At 42.2% G+C, this 19933-nt stretch overlaps 1 protein-coding gene across 2 annotated transcripts in view; it reads right to left on the bottom strand.

Annotated features, from left to right (window-relative positions):
* Window positions 1-19933, bottom strand: part of fmn2b (formin 2b) — a 75583-nt gene that overhangs the window by 42235 nt on the left and 13415 nt on the right. For both annotated transcript variants that reach the window (XM_061967045.2, XM_061967046.2), the window contains exons 3-6: window positions 12132-12310; window positions 7610-7757; window positions 4214-4269; window positions 2758-3716 (exon numbers count right to left, since the gene is read on the bottom strand). In XM_061967045.2, coding sequence (XP_061823029.2) covers window positions 2758-3716; window positions 4214-4269; window positions 7610-7757; window positions 12132-12310 — 1342 coding nt within the window. The remainder of the gene's footprint in view (window positions 1-2757; window positions 3717-4213; window positions 4270-7609; window positions 7758-12131; window positions 12311-19933) is intronic.

Genomic DNA, 19933 nt, shown 5'->3' with positions numbered 1-19933 from the left:
ACTTTTATGTGCGTTTCATCATGATTGATGTCGCCTGCGATTTTTGTGTCGATTTGTGAAACTGGTAGGAGGGGCTGATTTTTTTAAATTTTAAAGATGGGGCTTGGGGACCAATTTTGAACTTTTTCAGTACCCCAGAAATATAAAATTTTTCACCATACCCAACGCGGGTGCAAATATGGGGACTTTTTGTGCATCTCAAGGGCGAAAACAGCAATTTCAATAGGACCCTTTCAGTGCTCTGCATCGCACCTGCGGTGCTTGCTTCGTTGCTCGGGCCCTAATGATAAGCACAGTAATTTCAATTGGGCCCTTGCGCTGCTCTGCATCACACCTGCAATGTTTGTTTCATCAGTTCATGCTCATAGACATAGTCTTATACTTAGATTGGTCAGATATAGTCTAGCGGCTGATGCCATGGGACCATAGGCGCCGATCTACATTTCTGCCAGTGGGTGATTATTCTGACGCTACTTTTCTGAGCATGCGCTGTTTTTGCTTGGTGGTGAGAAAGAATTTGCCATCAATCCCACGTGGGTGCTCGGCATTGTCGGATTGTTGGATTGTCGGATTGGCACCTATGAATGGGACCACCTGTATTCCACACCTTTACATGGAGGACATGGAAAAGAAAGCTCCGATCTCTTTTAAGGGAATAGTACCAAGTCATCGGTAAAGATATGTGAACGACACATGGGTGAAAATCAAAAACCAAGAAGTTGCAAGCCTTCACCGAGCACATGGACTCAGTGGACAAAAGCATCAAGTTCACATGTGAGGATGTCAAAGACAGTAAGATTAAGTTTTGGACTGTGATGTCCACATTGGAGAAAACGGGGGCCTCTAGGTCGGGGTTTACCGAAAACCCACAAATACTGATAAATACCTACTTTTTGACTCACACGACCCACTGGAACACAAACTGGGCGTTATCAGAACCCTGTAACACAGATAATGATAATGTTCTGACCAGCCCACGGGCCAAAGAGAAAGAGCGTAGGCATTTGAGGGAAGCCTTTAAAACCTGTGGTTAACCCAGCTGGTTGTTAGTGAAAAGACCATCCAATTCGAAAAATAACAAGAACAGAGTGGATGAGAAGGAAAAGAGGAAAGGATGACAGATGCAAAAATATTGTCATTCCATATGTATCAGGTCTATCTGAGAAACTCAGAAGAATTTTTAACCAAAACAACATCCCATTAAACTTCAAACTAAGCAACACCCTGAGACAAAGACTTGTGTATCCTAAAGACAGGACACCCCACACCCACAACAGCACTTGTGTGCAGGGGCGCCGCTAGGGATTTTGGGCCCCATGAAAAGAATCTTCACAGGGCCCCCAACACAGTGTCATTATTTTTTCTGTATTATAATTTCATCATCATTAGGGGCCTCTCCGGGCCCCCCTCCATCATGGGCCCCTAGAATCCGCCTCCTTTACCCCCCCCTTTTCGGCGCCCCTGCTTGTGTGTATGCTATCCAGTTTAATGATGAATGCACTGATTCATATATTGGAGAAACAAAACAACCACTATGCCGACACATGGCACAGCAAAGACGGCAAACTCTTCAGGCCAAGACTCAGCTGTCTACCCGCACCTCACGGAGAAACAGCATTCCTTTGAGAACAAAAATGTACAGATTCTGGACAGGGAGGATGGATGGGAAGCCATCTATGTCAAGGTTGAAAAACCATCCCTGAATAGAGGAGGTGTTCTGCGACACCACCTATCCCACACATACAACACTCAACCATTCCTAAAAGACTTGGCAATTTAGCCTCCAACAAACAACATGAGTTAGAAACATGTTTGCCATTTGTTTAAAACTGAATGAATTGCTAACCTGGGGGATTCCAACTATTTTGGACTGGTAGTAGTCGATCTATGAGTGAACGTTCTGCCACACAATACCTCAAGGCTAACGAGGGGAAATTAAGCTTCAACTGTCGTTGGTTTTGACAGTAAGTTTGCTTGTTTGCATCAAAACAGTTGTTTTTCTCACTACAATAGGGCGAAACCGTCCTTGCTCAGGCACACCCTTCTGGTTTAGGAGTATAAGTATTTGGGGTTTTGGCACCAGCCGTTAGACTAGATTTGACCAATCTAAGTCTTTGACTAGATCTGATCAATCTAAGTTTATGAGCATGAACTGATTAAGTCTACTGAGGAATTGGCACCAGCCGCTAGACTAGATCTGATCAATCTAAGTCTATGAGCATGAACTCATTAAGTCTACTGAGGAATTGGCACCAGCCGCTAGACTAGATCTGACTAATCTAAGTCTATGAGCATGAACTGATTAAGTCTACTGAGGAATTGGCACCAGCCGCTAAACAAGATCTGACCAATCTAAGTCTATGAGTATGAACTGTTGAAGCCTACTCGGATGAGAGGCGAAACATCTTCTCAGACAAACCAAACATTTCAGGAGCGATCGATTAAATGCCCTGAGATTACAATGACCTGGATGAATGAGAACATTCATAGACAAGGTTGATTGTAGGTTATGACTGGCATTAATTTTAAAGTAGCTAAAGGTGTCTTTTACCGCAAAGAGTTTTGTAAATGCGCACAAAGCAGTAAGTCATGAGTGATGCTCATACTTTTCTATCGATGCAGCCATGTGATGTCATTACAATGCAACATGGCACGAATGCGACAGTACCCAAGATATTGCTACTTGAATAAGTGTGATGGTGTCAAACATGTCTAAATAGTCCCCATTAAACCCGTGATGAAACGTAACACGTGTACTTTTTTGTGTGTAGCTGTATTCTGGTCCAATACAGTGGCTTCATGGGTCTGGGAGGCTCCACTACTGCTTTTTTGGGTGGCTTCTCTTGAGTAAGGCCCAGAGTATACAGCTCCAACGGCAGAGGAGGAGGCAGGGACCCCCAAACTCCTGGAAGGGCTGGAGGAACCCAGGTTGCTCCCGGAGGAGGAGGGGGTGGGGGCGGCCCACAACCAAGTAGTGGATGTGCACCAGTTACACCGGGGAGCGGAGGAGGGGGAAGGGGTGGAATACCAGTACCAGGGAGAGGAGGAGGTGGAGGTGGAGCAACCCCACCAGGAAGAGGAGGCGGTGGGGGTGGAGCAACCCCACCAGGAAGAGGAGGCGGTGGGGGTGGAGCAGGACCACCAGGAAGAGGAGGCGGTGGGGGTGGAGTGGGTCCAACAGGAGGAGGAGGTGGCGCGTGTGGAGCAATACCACCAGGAAGAGGAGGCGGTGGGGGTGGAGCAGGTCCATCAGGAAGAGGAGGAGGCGGGGGTGGGGCTGGTATTGACCCTACTAGTGTTGATTGTTCTGGTAAAGATAGAGGTGTCCCATCTGGTAAACGTTGGGGTTGCTCCTGACATGAACATTGTTTGATTGGGAACTGAAGGAAGCCATTTACTCCCCTGGGTTCAATATAAGGCACTTTAAATTTGAAACTGTCACCCATCGGTGATGTTTGCACTGATTTAGCCTCTGCACAGCCCAGAGCCTGAGCTGCTTCAGTCTGAAGGTGAGCATCACAAACAGCCCTAAAAAGACATTCGTCTCCTCCACATTCCTTGTCTGTGTGAGTAGGTTTTAGGTCTGTGTCCTGAAGAGGAGGCTGCCGCTCCAACTCTGCAATCTTGGTCCTGAGGTCTTCAATGGTTTCCTCCAGCTGTTGGATAACACTCACATGTTTTTCCTTAAGTTTTACTGTTTTTAGTAAAACATCATCCTACAAATAAAAGAAAACAACTTTAATGGTAATCCGATGAAAAAATATTGTTCAACAATACAATGTGATATAGTGCAGTGACTGAATAAAAGAGTGTAATCTTTCTTTAGGAACAACTCTGTAAAAGCCAGGTTGTGAGGCAAGTTCAATAGATTGAAAAATACAATAAGGTTATTTAACCAACCATCTATCTCATACATGCAAACCAGTGACGATCAAACCACTTCTCACCAAGTAAGAGTGTTTCTTCCTGACACATGGGACTTTTGATCTTATTTATTTAATATTCAGAATGCATTAAATTTTAAAAATCTATCCGTCGTCATGTCTTTCATAATAATTGTGAATGATAGTCAAAATTCCAAAGAAAGAGCATTTCCCCTTTAAGAGTGCATGCAGAGTCTTATCTCATCTCATCTCAGCTTCATTAAATTCAGCTATGTGAGAACTATAATCTCAAACATTAATGCCAGTTATTTACCCTCCATGTAACTTACCTGGCATTGTTGGCTGTCGTTTTGTTGCTGCCTCAAACCCAATCCTGTAGGATTTTCTGAAGAGATGGACACATTTTTTAAACAAATAAGCTCAGACTTGCACAAATCAGCACAAGTACAAATCAGAGGACTCCTGTTTGTGCAAATATCCAGAGGCAATGTGAAATATATCTCTATTGACTGAAAGGAAACTTTAGGTGTCTTAACAAAAATCTATTTTTACTTTTAACCAATGTCACTGTGACTAAGTAGGAGTTGATATCTCTTATTTTGCCACAAGCAGGAGCAGGCAGTTTTATGATAGTACCACTACCTGCAATGCACATACTGATACTACATCTGAGATACGAAGCAAATAAAATATTTGCCTTTGTACATCATTGGGTTGGGTCATTCAATGTTGGTGTACAGCTCACTTTAATTTTCCACTTAAATGCCAATTATAAGTCAACACAAGACACATGAATACAAACAAAGTAAAGGGCTCCAACAAACTTGCCTCGAATGCAGTTCTCTCTTGTGTATGCATGTGAATGAATGTTTGGTGATGGTCCGAGAAGCCATTGGCGCAAATTGGCTGCCACGTTTGTGTCAGTGTACCCCTAGTGAGCTGTGGCTGTTTAAGCACCGTGAATGTGTGAATGTGGAGTGAATTAATGATAGGTTCCCAGTGTCAAGCGCTTTGAGTCCCTAGAAAAAAAAGTGCTATATAAATGTAATCCATTATTACTATTGTGTAGATAAAACCCTTTTGAAAAAAATACGGCGGAAAGAAAAAACTATGACTAGTACCGTACATTTCAGGACAAATGGACAAAGGAATTTGCCTTTGTGGAGAGAGCATAAGGATATTATTATTATTAATATTATAGTTATTGACATAGTTTTTAGGGACTCAAAGCTCTCATTGCAGAGTGTCTACTCTGCAATGATAACATTTCCTCAATAAAATGGTCAAATGTGATGAGGATTTCCTATTATTTCATTTCGGGGCGGTGTGGCTTGGTTGGTAGACCGGCCATATCAGCAACTTAAGGGTTCCAGGTTCGATCCTCGCTTCCGTCATATAGTCACCATATAGTCGCCATATAGTTGTGTCCGTGGGCAAGACACTTTACCCACCTGCTCCCAGTGCACCCACACTGGTTTAAATGTAGCTTAAAAACCTCTAAAGGCCTTAGTGGCCACATGCGTGGACAGAACCTTTTAGCTCTTATTTCCAAAAGTGTGTACACTACTGAATTGGGGTCTTATGGCCGCTTATGTGGACACTTATACTGCTATCTGGTGGTGTTAGAAGAGTATAACATACAATGGAATTTGGGAAAAAAAAGTGTAAAAACAAAAATGATGAAGTACACATGAAGTACACATTTGTGTACTTATGGACTAAGTACATCAAATCAAAAGATGATTCTTAGTTTTTATTCTAATTAGGGTCCAATAAGCCCAAATACCAAAGAGAAATAAAAAAAAGCATGTAAACAAACAGCTTGGGCCTTAAGAGGTTAAGGATGTAGATATTGGGTTTCACTATGTAAAGTGCTTTGAGTCTCTTTAAGCAGGGATGCCCAAAGTGGGGCCCGGGGGCCATTTTGCCAAAGGATGGCTACCAAATTTAATACACATTAATATTGACCTCTTTCAAGCCCCACAATCATTGATGGCATGTCCGCAAGGCTACACTGTAAAAAAAAAAAAAAAAAAAAACCTCAGCAGATTTTACTGAAATTTTAGTGTAAAATCATCACTTGTACCATTTTGTCCATTTACAGTAATGCGCTGCGAAATCAACGGATGTAGATTTAACGGCAAAAAAGTAACAGATCTTTCACCAGAATTTTGCGTTAAAAACAGTACCACTGTTTTTATCTTATTTAATGCACTGCAGAAAAAAATGATCGTAGATTGTTATGTAAAAAAAAAACTGGCAGCTCATTCACCAACATTTTCAGACAAACAGTTGTAAAGTTTTTCAATTTACTGTAATTTGGTGTAAACCCCCCGAATATTTTACAATAAAATTCTGACAAAGGCGCCATTTTTTTTTTTTTTACTGTAAAATCTATAGATTTGTTTTACTGGCTAACTAGTTTCCATCTATTGAACCTGACTATCTCTACAACCTAATATTTTTATATGGCATTTGTGGTGCTGTTGCATGGTTAAAATCGCTGTTAGGCCCGCGGACTATTGGCAGATCTCCCCAAAATTTGGGCACCCCTGCTCTAGAGACAAACGCTATATAAACATAATTCACTTCACTTATATTTGTCTTAAAAATGCATGCATTTAGTTGTATTCAGTGTAAGAAAATATCATACGGCTCTCACGGAAATACATTTTAAAATATTTCGTTACTCTCTCTGGTGAGAGAGTAACGAATGATGATAATTGTTATGTTCACAACGTATTACACTTAGGCGGTCCCATTATGTTCACTGCAGTATATTTATATATTTTATATTATTTACCAGAACTGTTGGCCAAAAACATGTAATCTACTATGTACAAGTTGTTCTTGTCCTGAAAGTATCAAAGTGAAATTATTTTACCTGCTTTAAGTACTTACACATGTACTTTAATAGTGTACATCAGGCCTGGGCAATTATTTTACTCGGGGGCCAGATTTAGATAAAAAGTGTGTCTGGGGGCCGGTATATCTATTTATAGGAACACTAATACAAAACCTCAAAATAATGATTGAAAGCTAAAAACATTATGACAGACCGCCTTAAAAAACGGAATGGAATTTGACATTTTTTTTTACTGAACGAGACACCCAGAATGTGCATGAAAATAAAGAATGTGGGATTTACAATATTAACTATGAATGATAAAACACTGAATATTGACAACATATTTTACAATCAACCGAAACGCAACCAAAATGCAACAAACACAGTGAAAAAATAACCCACTTACAATCTGAGATATCTCATAGTGACCATAGTAAGTAATTAGATGACCATAGTAAGTAATTAGATGACCATAGTAACTAATTAGATGACCATAGTACCTAGTATATGATGCAGATTCCAAGCATTGAAAGACTTAGTATAGTTGAAGACTTACGATCCTTAGAAAACATGAGTGCACATCATAATGGCAGCTACACTTTCCATCTTCCATCCATCCCATCCATTTTCTACCGCTTATTCCCTTTTGGGGTAGCGGGGGGCGCTGGAGCCTATCTCAGCTACAATCGGGCGGAAGGCGGGGTACACCCTGGACAAGTCGCCACCTCATCCCAGACACTTTCCATCTTAAACATCTAAAACAATTATTTGGGAATGTTTGGCGGGCCAGATTGAAAAGCTCAACGGGCCCCATGTGGCCCCCGGGCCTTCATTTGCCCAGGTCTGGTGTACATAATGTTTAAAGAGGTGTTTTTACCTGGATTTGTGGATCGGACTCCTGTCTGGTTTCCACTTGGCCTGGCTAACAGCCAAGAGTCTTTGGGGTTACCTGGTAGCCTCCCTTCAAGATGGTCAAGGGAAACGGGCGGCTGGTTAACAGCTGCCCATTTATACAGCCGGTCATGCTGAGGGAACACATTTATGGCAGTTAACAGTAATTCAACACAACATTTAACTCTTCCAGTGCATTCCCCTTGTCATGTCTCCAGATGAGCAAAAGCCATGTACATTTTATATACACTGATCAAATAAATCAGGCATTCACTTGACATTAATTCACTAAAGGTACTCTTCTAGTACAGTTCATCTTGTTAAATATGAGTCCACCAAACCCACCACCTTAGAGATGAATCTCGGGATGCTTGTGTGACACCTGTGGTTAGTACCGTATTTTTCGGACTATAAGTCGCAGTTTTTTTCATAGTTTGGCCGGGCTCCAGTGCGATTTATATATGTTTTTTTTCCTTCTTTATTATGCATTTTCGGCAGGTGCGACTTATACTCCGGTGCGACTTATACTCCGAAAAATACGGTAGTCACAATTGTGTGAAGATCTGTCACATTCCCGTCTTGTTTTGTTTCCTTAATTTTTGTTTAGTTCCTGTCAGTGCTCTTATTTTAGTTCCACTACCTGCATGTCTCCCTGAGCGCTCGTTTCCCTCACTTGTCCCTGATTGGCAGCCTGGCACACCTGGTTGCAGTTGCCAATTGCATGTTCCCTGCATGTGCACTTCCCAGTTTCACTTTTTCCTTTTGACATTAAAGTCATGTTTACTTGCGCTGCGCCTGCCTTCTCTGCATCTTGGGGTTCAAGACCCACAGAACCGGACAAATTGTTTTGTACATTGAATTTATAGTTTGAGCGTAATACCTTTTTTTTATGTATTTCCATATGTGCAGGGTTTTTCCCACATTTTGTTATTTTGTAGCTTCATTCCAAAATGGAATACATTCACTTTTTTCCTTAAAATTCTACAGAAAATACCTCATAATGGCAATGTGAATTTATTTAATGTAGCACATTTATTAAGAATAAAAAAACACATTGTTGATGCACTTTTGGCTGTAATTTCAGCCTTGAGACATTTCGAAAACGATGCCACAAGCTCGGCACACCTATCTTTGGGCAGTTTCACTCATTCCTCTTTGCAGCACCCCTCAAGCTCCATCAGATTGGATGGGAAGTGTTGGTTTTCATCCAGAATGTCTCTGTACATTGCTGCATTCACCTTTCCCTCTCTCCGGACTAGTCTCCCAGTTCCTGCCACTGAAAATCATCCACATGGCACCACCATGCTTCACTGTAAGGATGGTATTGGCCTGATGATGCCTGGCATTCATGCCAAAGCGTTCAAGCATTGTTTCACCAGACAAGATAATTCTGTTTCTCATGGTCTTTTAGTTGCATTTTGGCAAACATTTTACTAAGAAATGGCTTTCTCTTTTTAGTGATTCTGGGTCAGGGACAGCCAACGATGAGAAGCAATCAAGCACTTTGTGTCTTCTTTTTACTCTTCCAAAACAGGTTGGTAAAGTGTGATAATATCTACACATTATCCCCAAGCAACTACATTGCAACCGGAAAGTATTCACTGCGCTTCACTTTTTCTACAATTTTTTATGTTACAGCTAGAGATGTCCGATAATATCGGCCTGCCGATGTTATCGGCCGATAAATGCGTTAAAATGTAATATCGGAAATTATCGTTATCGTTTTTTTTGGTTTTATTTTTATTTTTTATTTTTTTATTAAATCAACATAAAAAACACAAGATACATTTACAATTAGTGCACCAACCCCAAAAACCTTCCTCCCCCATTCACACTCATTCACACAAAAGGGTTGTTTTTTTCTGTTATTAATATTCTGGTTCCTACATTATATATCAATATGTATCAATACAGTCTGCAAGGGATACAGTCCGTAAGCACACATGATTGTGTGTGCTGCTGGTCCACTAATAGTACTAACCTTTAACAGTTAATTTTACTCATTTTCATTAATTACTAGTTTCAATGTAACTGTTTTTATATTATTTACTGTCTTTTTTATTCAAGAAAATGTTTTTAATTTATTTTTCTTACTTTATTTTATCTTTTTTTTTTTAAAGTACCTTATCTTCACCATACCTGGTTGTCCAAATTAGGCATAATAACGTGTTAGTTCCACAACTGTATATATCGGTTGATATCGGTATCGGTTGATATCGGTATCCGTAATTAAAGAGTTGGACAATATCGGAATATCGGATATCGGCAAAAAGCCATTATCGGACATCCCTAGTTACAGCCATATTCCAAAATGGAATAAACTCATGTCTTAAAAATTCTGCACAAACTATATCGTAATGACAATGTGAACCAGTTGTTTATTACATTTTTTAGCACACTTATTACCAATAAAAAACTAAGAAATCACATGTACATTAGTATTCATAGCCTTTGCGCAATACTTTGTGATGCACCTTTGGCAGCAATTACACCCTCAAGTCTTTTTGAATACGATGCCACAAGCTTGACACACCAATATTTTCCTCCTTGTAGCACCTCTCAAGCGCCATCACGTTGAATGTCAAGCAGCCATTTTCAGACTTTTCCAGAGATGATCAAACGGATCCAAGTCTGGGCTCTGGCTGGGCCACTCAAAGACATTTACAGAGTTGTCTGAAGCCCTTCCTTTGATGTATTGGCTGTGTGCTTAGGGTCATTGTCCTGCTGAAAGATGAACCTTCGCCCCAGCGCTCTGGAGCAGGTTTTCATTCAGGGCCTGAAAACCATCCCCACAGCATGATGCTGTCACCACCATATTTCACTGTAGGGATGGTATAGGCCTGGTGATGAGCGATGCCTGGTTTCCTCCACACATGATGCTTGGCATTCACACCAAAGAGTTCAAGCTTTGTCTCATCAAACCAGAGAATTTAGTTTCTCATTGTCTGAGAGTCGTTCAGGTGGATTTTGGTAAACCTTTTACTATAAAATGGCTTGCGTCTGGCCACTCTATCATACTGGCCTGATTAGTGGTTTGCTGTAGTGATAGTTGTCCTTCTAGAAGGTTCTCTTCTCTCCACATAGGACTCCACCAGGACTGCCCTTTGTCACTGATTTTGTATGTAACTTTTATAGACAAAATTACTAGGCGTGGAGGGGATCCGGTTTGGTAGCTGCAGGATAAAAGTATGTGTTCCTGCTGGCTTCATCTGGCCAGGATCTTCAGCTCTCACTCGATCGGTTTGCAGCCAAGTGTGAAGCGACTGGGAGAGAATCAGCATCTGCAAGTCCGAGTCCATGGTTCTCGCCCGTAAGAGGGTGAGGAGCCATCTCCGGATTGGGGAGGAGATCTTGCCCCAAGTGGAGGAGTTCAAGTACCTCTAAGTTTTGTTCACTAGTAGCTCAACCGGCGGATCGGTGGAGTATCTGCAGTGATGCGGACCCTGTATCGATCCATCGTGGTGAAGAAGGAGCTGAGCCGGAAGGCAAAGCTCCCAATTTACCAGTCGATCTACGTTCTTACCTATGGTCATTAGATTTGGGTTGTAACAGAAAGGACAAGATTATGGGTAAAAGTGGTTGAAATTAGTTTCCTCTGCATGGGGCTCTCCCTTAAATATAGGGTGAGAAGCTCTGTCATTCGGGAGGAGCTCAGAGTAAAGCCACTGCTCCTCTACATCGAGACAAGGCAGATGAGGTAGTTTGGGCATCAGTTCAGGATGCCTACTCGATGCCTCACTGGGGAGGTGTTTAGGGCATGTTCGACCAGTAGAAGGCTACAGGGAAGACCCAGGACACATTGAGAATACTATATTCCCTAGCTGGCCAAGGAACGCCTCGGGATCTGTATGAAGTGGCTAATGAGAGGGAAGTCTTGGCTTCTCTGCTTAGGCTGCTGCCCCCATGACCCAACCTCAGATCAGCGGAAGAGGATGAATGGATGGATGGAAACTTGATCAGATGAAGATATTTCCATGCGTTGTAGAAAGCTGGTTTAGAGCTGATATATTTGAGAAATCAGACTAATTTAGTACTGGGAAACGTACTGATTATCAAGAAACAGCGGGATGAGCAATATTGACAAAAAGGGCCAGTGCTCAAGGTCAGGTGGTTCCTTGAGTGAATTAGGTGATGCTGGCTGTGCACGCGGTATTGGACCATGTAGGCACACCACAGGCCAACAGTGTGGTGAAACACATTTTTGGGCTTTTAAAACAGAGAGAAAATGCCAAATAGGAAAGTAATGAAAATCAAACAACACCCATTTGTTACTTGTCATGAGGAAGAGGAGTTAAGGCAACATTATGAAGAGAAACTGACAATGAGGCTGTGGGCAGGTGGAGCTTTGAGATGAGTACACAAAACAAAAATTCCAGTCAAAGGTGGAATATATTTTAGATTGGACTAACGTGCACAATGTGTGCATTGTGTGCCTGATCACTTTTTAAAATATTTACTAATGGTAAATATTTTTACTCATGAGCAAGAATGAAAATGTAGCTACTTACATCAAACTTGGTTGCTCCAGTACAGGTGATGTGTGCAGTACTGCCTTCAAGCTGCTGTCTGAAGCAATCAGTAAAAGGCAGAAGAAGACCCATGGCTAAGATTCTGGAGCAGAGCCTCTCAGCTTCCTGTGGCTCCTCTTGCTGCTGTTGCATGAAGAGTTTCTCCAGGAGGGTTCTACCTGGGCATCCAGAAACCAGAGGAAAAACGTGTTACTGGTTTACCATTGAGCTGAAGTCACACATTTGGGATATTTGACTTTCATTTGGAATATGTTGTCTTTGGCATGTCTTTTACATGACATTTAAAAATGTATAGTAAAAATGGTGCAGGCTTTTTGATTTTGATCCATATTGTGTACTGCAAGAGGAGGCTTAAAATTTTTTAAGCCTTTTTTAAAATCCCAGAAGAGCAGGGAAAGCTGCGAAAAAGGCTTGTAGGGATGAAATAGTCTGTGTTTTTCCTGACCTAACGTATATATATATGTATATATATATATATATATATATATATATATATATATATATATATATATACATACATATATATATATATATATATATACATATATATATATATATATATATATATATATATACATATACGTAAATATACATATATATACATTTACATACTGTATATATATGTATATATGTATATATACATATATATATATATAACCGGTTCCGGTTCACCGTGCGTGACTGCTCGCTGACTGCTCGCTGTTTCGAAAAAGCTAAGTATCGTTCTATTTGTGTGCTTTTATTTAACTTGCAAATCACCCGATCTCTGTCTCACCACCCCTCCCGCAGCTAGCTAGCAGCCAGCTGCTAAGCTAACGAAGCTAGCGCGGAGAAAGGCGGCGCCGGTTGCCGGTCAGAAGGAATCTACTCCTGCACACCGTGACCAGGACTTCTCGGAAGACAGCAGGAACTTCACTCGGTGACAGAAAACACAGTGAGTATGGCTTCCTGCGCGTCTTGCACCTTACTCACCTTACTCTGCTAGAGGGCCGTGTCCGCCAGTTAGAGCAGAGTAATCTCGTAACTTTAGATGTTGCGGACACATCTGCTAGCGTTAGCTGTAGCGAGCTAACTAGCCCAGCCTGTAGTAGTCCTAAGCGGCCTACAAGCTACGGTGTACCGGTTGAGACGCATAATAGATTTAGCTCTTTAGCTAGTCCTACACCCCAGTCTACCGGGCACCACACCTTAGTCATAGGGGACTCCATCACCCGAAACATAAAGCTTAGCAAACCAGCCACAATTAAGTGTATCCCCGGTGCCAGAGCACCTGACATTGAGGCTAATCTTAGGGAGCTAACTCGCAACAGGCCTAGTAAACACGTACGACAGGCTAATCGCACCACTAGTTATGGCCCTCTTTCTGGGGCAAACCAGGCTTGCTGATGAGAGACGGCCTTCACCCTAACCAGGAAGGCGCTATCATTCTGTCTAAAAACATAGACTACTGTTTAAGTCACATTTGACTAACTACACTAGAGCAAGCCCGGTCACAGGCAATTACAGAGCCTGCTAGTCCGGGTGAGGAGTCAGTTAAGCTAGAACTAGCCAGCGCCAGGCTGGCCTTCTTTCATCTCCGTAATATCGCTAAAATTCGTTCTATTTTATCCACTAGCGACGCTGAGATCATTATTCATGCGTTCGTTACGTCTCGTCTCGACTACTGTAACGTATTATTTTCGGGTCTCCCTATGTCTAGCATTAAAAAATTACAGTTGGTACAAAATGCGGCTGCTAGACTTTTGACAAGAACAAGAAAGTTTGATCATATTACGCCTATACTGGCTCACCTGCACTGGCTTCCTGTGCACTTAAGATGTGACTTTAAGGTTTTACTACTTACGTATAAAATACTACACGGTCTAGCTCCGTGCTATCTTGTCGATTGCATTGTACCATATGTCCCGGCAAGAAATCTGCGTTCAAAGAACTCCGGCTTATTAGTGATTCCCAGAGCCCAAAAAAAGTCTGCGGGCTATAGAGCGTTTTCTATTCGGGCTCCAGTACTATGGAATGCCCTCCCGGTAACAATTAGAGATGCTACCTCAGTAGAAGCATTTAAGTCCCATCTTAAAACTCATTTGTATACTCTAGCCTTTAAATAGCCCCCCTGTTAGACCAGTTGATCTGCCGTTTCTTTTCTTTTCTCCTCTGCTCCCCTTTTCCTTGAGGGGGGGGGGGGGGGGGCACAGGTCCGGTGGCCATGGATGAAGTGCTGGCTGTCCAGAGTCGGGACCCGGGGTGGACCGCTCGCCTGTGCATCGGCTGGGAACATCTCTGCGCTGCTGACCCGTCTCCGCTCGGGATGGTGTCCTGCTGGCCCCACTATGGACTGGACTCTTACTATTATGTTGGATCCACTATGGACTGGACTCTCACAATATTATGTCAGACCCACTCGACATCCATTGCTTTCGGTCTCCCCTACAGGGGGGGGGTTACCCACATATGCGGTCCTCTCCAAGGTTTCTCATAGTCATTCACATCGACGTCCCACTGGGGTGAGATTTTCCTTGCCCGTATGTGGGCTTTGTACCGAGGATGTCGTTGTGGCTTGTGCAGCCCTTTGAGACACTTGTGATTTAGGGCTATATAAATAAAGATTGATTGATTGATTGATAATTCCTGTACGCATAGCAATTTTCTTAGAATAACACACAACTCACATAATGTGTTTTCTGTTGTGAATGTGTCAGGGGTAGATATGCATTCTACTGAGGTGGCAAATCATGATGCGTTCAGTCGATCGCAGCATCAAGCAAACAATCTGCAAATTCCCGTCGTATCAATTCCTAGATATGGTCGAAACTATTTAAAGTGCACTACGTATAATAAACGCAACATTATTAATATTGCTACTACGGATAATTTAAACAAAAACTCGTCAAAACAGCCCAATACTTATAATATGGGCTTTTTAAACATAAGATCATTGTCTCCCAAAACGTTATTAGTTAATGAGGTCATTAGAGACAACAATCTTAACGTCATTGGTCTTAGCGAAACCTGGCTCAAACCAGACAATTTTTTTGCGCTAAATGAGGCATCTCCTCCTAACTATACGAATGCGCATATTGCCCGTCCCCTTAAAAGGGGTGGGGGGGTTGCACTAATATACAATGAAAACTTTAACCTTACCCCTAACCTAAATAATAAATACAAATCGTTTGAGGTGCTTACTATGAGGTCTGTCGCACCGCTGCCTCTCGATATGGCTGTTATCTACCGCCCCCCAGGGCCCTACTCGGGCTTTATCAATGAATTCTCAGAGTTCGTTGCTGATCTAGTGACGCACGCAGACAATATAATCATAATGGGGGACTTTAATATCCATATGAATACCCCATCGGACCCTCAGTGCGTGGCGCTCCAGACTATAATTGATAGCTGTGGTCTTACACAAATAATAAATGAACCTACGCATCGCAACGGTAATACGATAGATCTAGTGCTGGTCAGGGGTGTCACCACCTCCAAAGTTATGGTACTCCCGTATACTAAAGTAATGTCCGATCATTACCTTATAAAATTCGAAGTTCTGACTCATTGTCAACAAACTAATAATAATAATAACTGCTATAGCAGCCGCAACATTAATGCTGCCACAACGATGACTCTTGCTGACCTACTGCCTTCGGTAATGGCACCATTCCCAAATTATGTCGGCTCTATTGATAACCTAACTAACAACTTTGACAATGCCCTGCGCAAAACCATTGATAGTATAGCACCGCTAAAACAAAAAAGGGCCCCTAAAAGGCGCACCCCATGGTTTACAGAAGAAACTAGAGCTCATAAATTATCATGTAGAAAGTTGGAATGCAAATGGCGCGCGACCAAGCTTGAGGTTTTCCATCAAGCATGGAGTGATAGTTTAATATCGTATAAACGCATGCTTACCTTAGCTAAAGCTAAATATTACTCAAATCTCATCCGCCTCAACAAAAACGACCCTAAATTTTTGTTTAGTACAGTAGCATCGCTAACCCAACAAGGGACTCCTCCCAATAGCTCCACCCACTCGGCAGATGACTTTATGAATTTCTTTAATAAGAAAATTGAACTCATTAGAAAGGAGATTAAAGACAACGCATCCCAGCTACAACTGGGTTCTATTAACACAGATACAACTGTATCTACGACGGATACTGCAATACAAAATAGTCTCTCTCTTTTTGATGAAATAACATTAGAGGAACTATTACGGCGTGTAAGTGGGATAAAACAAACAACATGTTTACTTGACTCACTTCCTGGGAAACTTATCAAGGAGCTTTTTGTATTATTAGGTCCATCAGTGCTAAATATTATAAACTTATCACTTTCCTCTGGCACTGTTCCCCTAGCATTCAAGAAAGCGGTTATTCATCCTCTGCTCAAAAGACCTAACCTTGATCCTGACCTCATGGTAAACTACCGACCGGTGTCCCACCTTCCCTTTATTTCGGAAATCCTCGGAAAAAATTGTCGCACAGCAGCTAAATGAACACTTAGTGTCTAACAATCTCTGTGAACCTTTTCAATCCGGTTTCAGGGCAAATCACTCTACGGAGACAGCCCTCGCAAAAATGACTAATGATCTACTGCTAACGATGGATTCTGATGCGTCATCTATGTTGCTGCTTCTTGATCTTAGCGCTGCTTTCGATACCGTCGAGCATAATATTTTATTAGAGCGTATCAAAACACGTATTGGTATGTCAGACTTAGCTTTGTCGTGGTTTAACTCTTATCTTACTGACAGGATGCAATGCGTCTCCCATAATAATGTGACCTCGGACTATGTTAAGGTAACGTGCGGAGTTCCTCAGGGTTCGATTCTTGGCCCTGCACTCTTCAGTATGTACATGCTGCCGCTAGGCGACATCATACGCAAATACGGTGTTAGCTTTCATTGTTATCAGTCAATCAATCAATCAATGTTTATTTATATAGCCCTAAATCACAAGTGTCTCAAAGGGCTGCACAAGCCACAACGACATCCTCGGTACAAAGCCCACATAAGGGCAAGGAAAAACTCACCCCAGTGGGACGTCGATGTGAATGACTATGAGAAACCTTGGAGAGGACCGCATATGTGGGTAACCCCCTCCCTCTAGGGGAGACCGAAAGCAATGGATGTCGAGTGGGTCTGACATAATATTGTGAGAGTCCAGTCCATAGTGGATCCAACATAATAGTAAGAGTCCAGTCCATAGTGGGGCCAGCAGGACACCATCCAGAGCGGAGACGGGTCAGCAGCGCAGAGATGTTCCCAGCCGATGCACAGGCGAGCGGTCCACCCCGGGTCCCGACTCTGGACAGCCAGCACTTCATCCATGGCCACCGGACCTGTGCCCCCCCCCCCCCTCCCCTCCACAAGGAAAAGGGGAGCAGAGGAGAAAAGAAAAGAAACGGCAGATCAACCGGTCTAACAGGGGGGCTATTTAAAGGCTAGAGTATACAAATGAGTTTTAAGATGGGACTTAAATGCTTCTACTGAGGTAGCATCTCTAATTGTTACCGGGAGGGCATTCCATAGTACTGGAGCCCGAATAGAAAACGCTCTATAGCCCGCAGACTTTTTTTGGGCTCTGGGAATCACTAATAAGCCGGAGTTCTTTGAACGCAGATTTCTTGCCGGGACATATGGTACAATGCAATCAACAAGATAGGACGGAGCTAGACCGTGTAGTATTTTATACGTAAGTAGTAAAACCTTAAAGTCACATCTTAAGTGCACAGGAAGCCAGTGCAGGTGAGCCAGTATAGGCGTAATATGATCGAACTTTCTTGTTCTTGTCAAAAGTCTAGCAGCCGCATTTTGTACCAATTGTAGTCTTTTAATGCTAGACATAGGGAGACCCGAAAATAATACGTTACAGTAGTCGAGACGAGACGTAACGAACGCATGAATAATGATCTCAGCGTCGCTAGTGGATAAAATAGAACGAATTTTAGCGATATTACGGAGATGAAAGAAGGCCGTTTTAGTAACACTCTTAATGTGTGACTCAAAGGAGAGAGTTGGGTCATAAATAATACCCAGATTCTTTACTGATTCGCCTTGTGTAATTGTTTGGTTGTCAAATGTTAAGGTGGTATTATTAAATAAATGTCGGTGTTTAGCAGGACCGATAATCAGCATTTCCGTTTTCTTGGCGTTGAGTTGCAAGAAGTTAGCGGACATCCATTGTTATGCTGATGACACCCAACTCTACATGCCCCTAAAGCTGACCAACACGCCGGATTGTAGTCAGCTGGAGGTGTGTCTTAATGAAATTAAACAATGGACATTGTACCATATGTCCCGGCAAGAAATCTGCGTTCAAAGAACTCCGGCTTATTAGTGATTCCCAGAGTCCAAAAAAAGTCTGCGGGCTATAGAGCGTTTTCTATTCGGGCTCCAGTACTATGGAATGCCCTCCCGGTAACAATTAGAGATGCTACCTCAGTAGAAGCATTTAAGTCCCATCTTAAAACTCATTTGTATACTCTAGCCTTTAAATAGCCCCCCTGTTAGACCAGTTGATCTGCTGTTTCTTTTCTTTTCTCCTCTGCTCCCCTATTCCTTGTGGAGGGGGGGGCACAGGTCCGGTGGCCATGGATGAAGTGCTGGCTGTCCAGAGTCGGGACCCGGGGTGGACCGCTCGCCTGTGCATCGGCTGGGAACATCTCTGCGCTGCTGACCCGTCTCCGCTCGGGATGGTGTCCTGCTGGCCCCACTATGGACTGGACTCTTACTATTATGTTGGATCCACTATGGACTGGACTCTCACAATATTATGTCAGACCCACTCGACATCCATTGCTTTCGGTCTCCCCTAGAGGGGGGGGGGGGTTACCCACATATGCGGTCCTCTCCAAGGTTTCTCATAGTCATTCACATCGACGTCCCACTGGGGTGAGTTTTTCCTTGCCCTTATGTGGGCTTTGTACCGAGGATGTCGTTGTGGCTTGTGCAGCCCTTTGAGACACTTGTGATTTAGGGCTATATAAATAAACATTGATTGATTGATTGACATGTACATATATATATATATATATACATATATATACATATATATATATATATATATATATATATATATATATATATATATATATATATATATATATATATATATATATATATTTATTAAGACTGTCAAAGTTAACGCGATAATAACGCGTTAACTATAAATTTCAATAACGGCACTCATTTTTTTCACAGGCAATTAACGCAAATGGTGGGAACTTGGCTGCAGTTCACTTGCTACTGATAAACCACAAGCAAGCAGAAATGAACAAAAGAAAGTATACCTAATGGAAATATCAGGTTCAAAGCTATGGCAAGTTGCTCTACCGACAAGGAAGGATTACTTTGGTGTTCAGATTACGATTAAGGTGCAGTAATAACATACCGTTTAGATTGTTACTGTGACTGCTTCAGTAAGTAAGATGACATAAAAGCCCAACACAATTGAAAGACGGTCAGCAGGATGTCGAAAGGACTTTTTTTTAATTGCAAACAGTGGATCCGACATTAAAACATGTCAAGACACTTTCTCAAAACAATCACACACCTTATAATAAAAGTGTGACGCTATACATCCGGTTTAACTACATTTAGGGTTTCTCCTTAATTATACGGCCACACCTAACAAAATAAAGTAATATAATGTATTGTGGTGTCCAGAAGAAAACAAACAAAGTCTGACACTCCTTTTAGATTTTATTGCCAATTTTATGATAACGACCGGCCCAATTCCAGCAAGTATTTCCTCCATGCACACACGTCTGTCTCCGTGCTTCACTCTTAG

This window comes from Nerophis lumbriciformis, linkage group LG11, assembly GCF_033978685.3.
Source record: "Nerophis lumbriciformis linkage group LG11, RoL_Nlum_v2.1, whole genome shotgun sequence".
In the NCBI taxonomy this organism is placed as follows: Eukaryota; Metazoa; Chordata; class Actinopteri; order Syngnathiformes; family Syngnathidae; genus Nerophis; species Nerophis lumbriciformis.
This window is presented reverse-complemented; position numbering and strand designations above follow the sequence as displayed.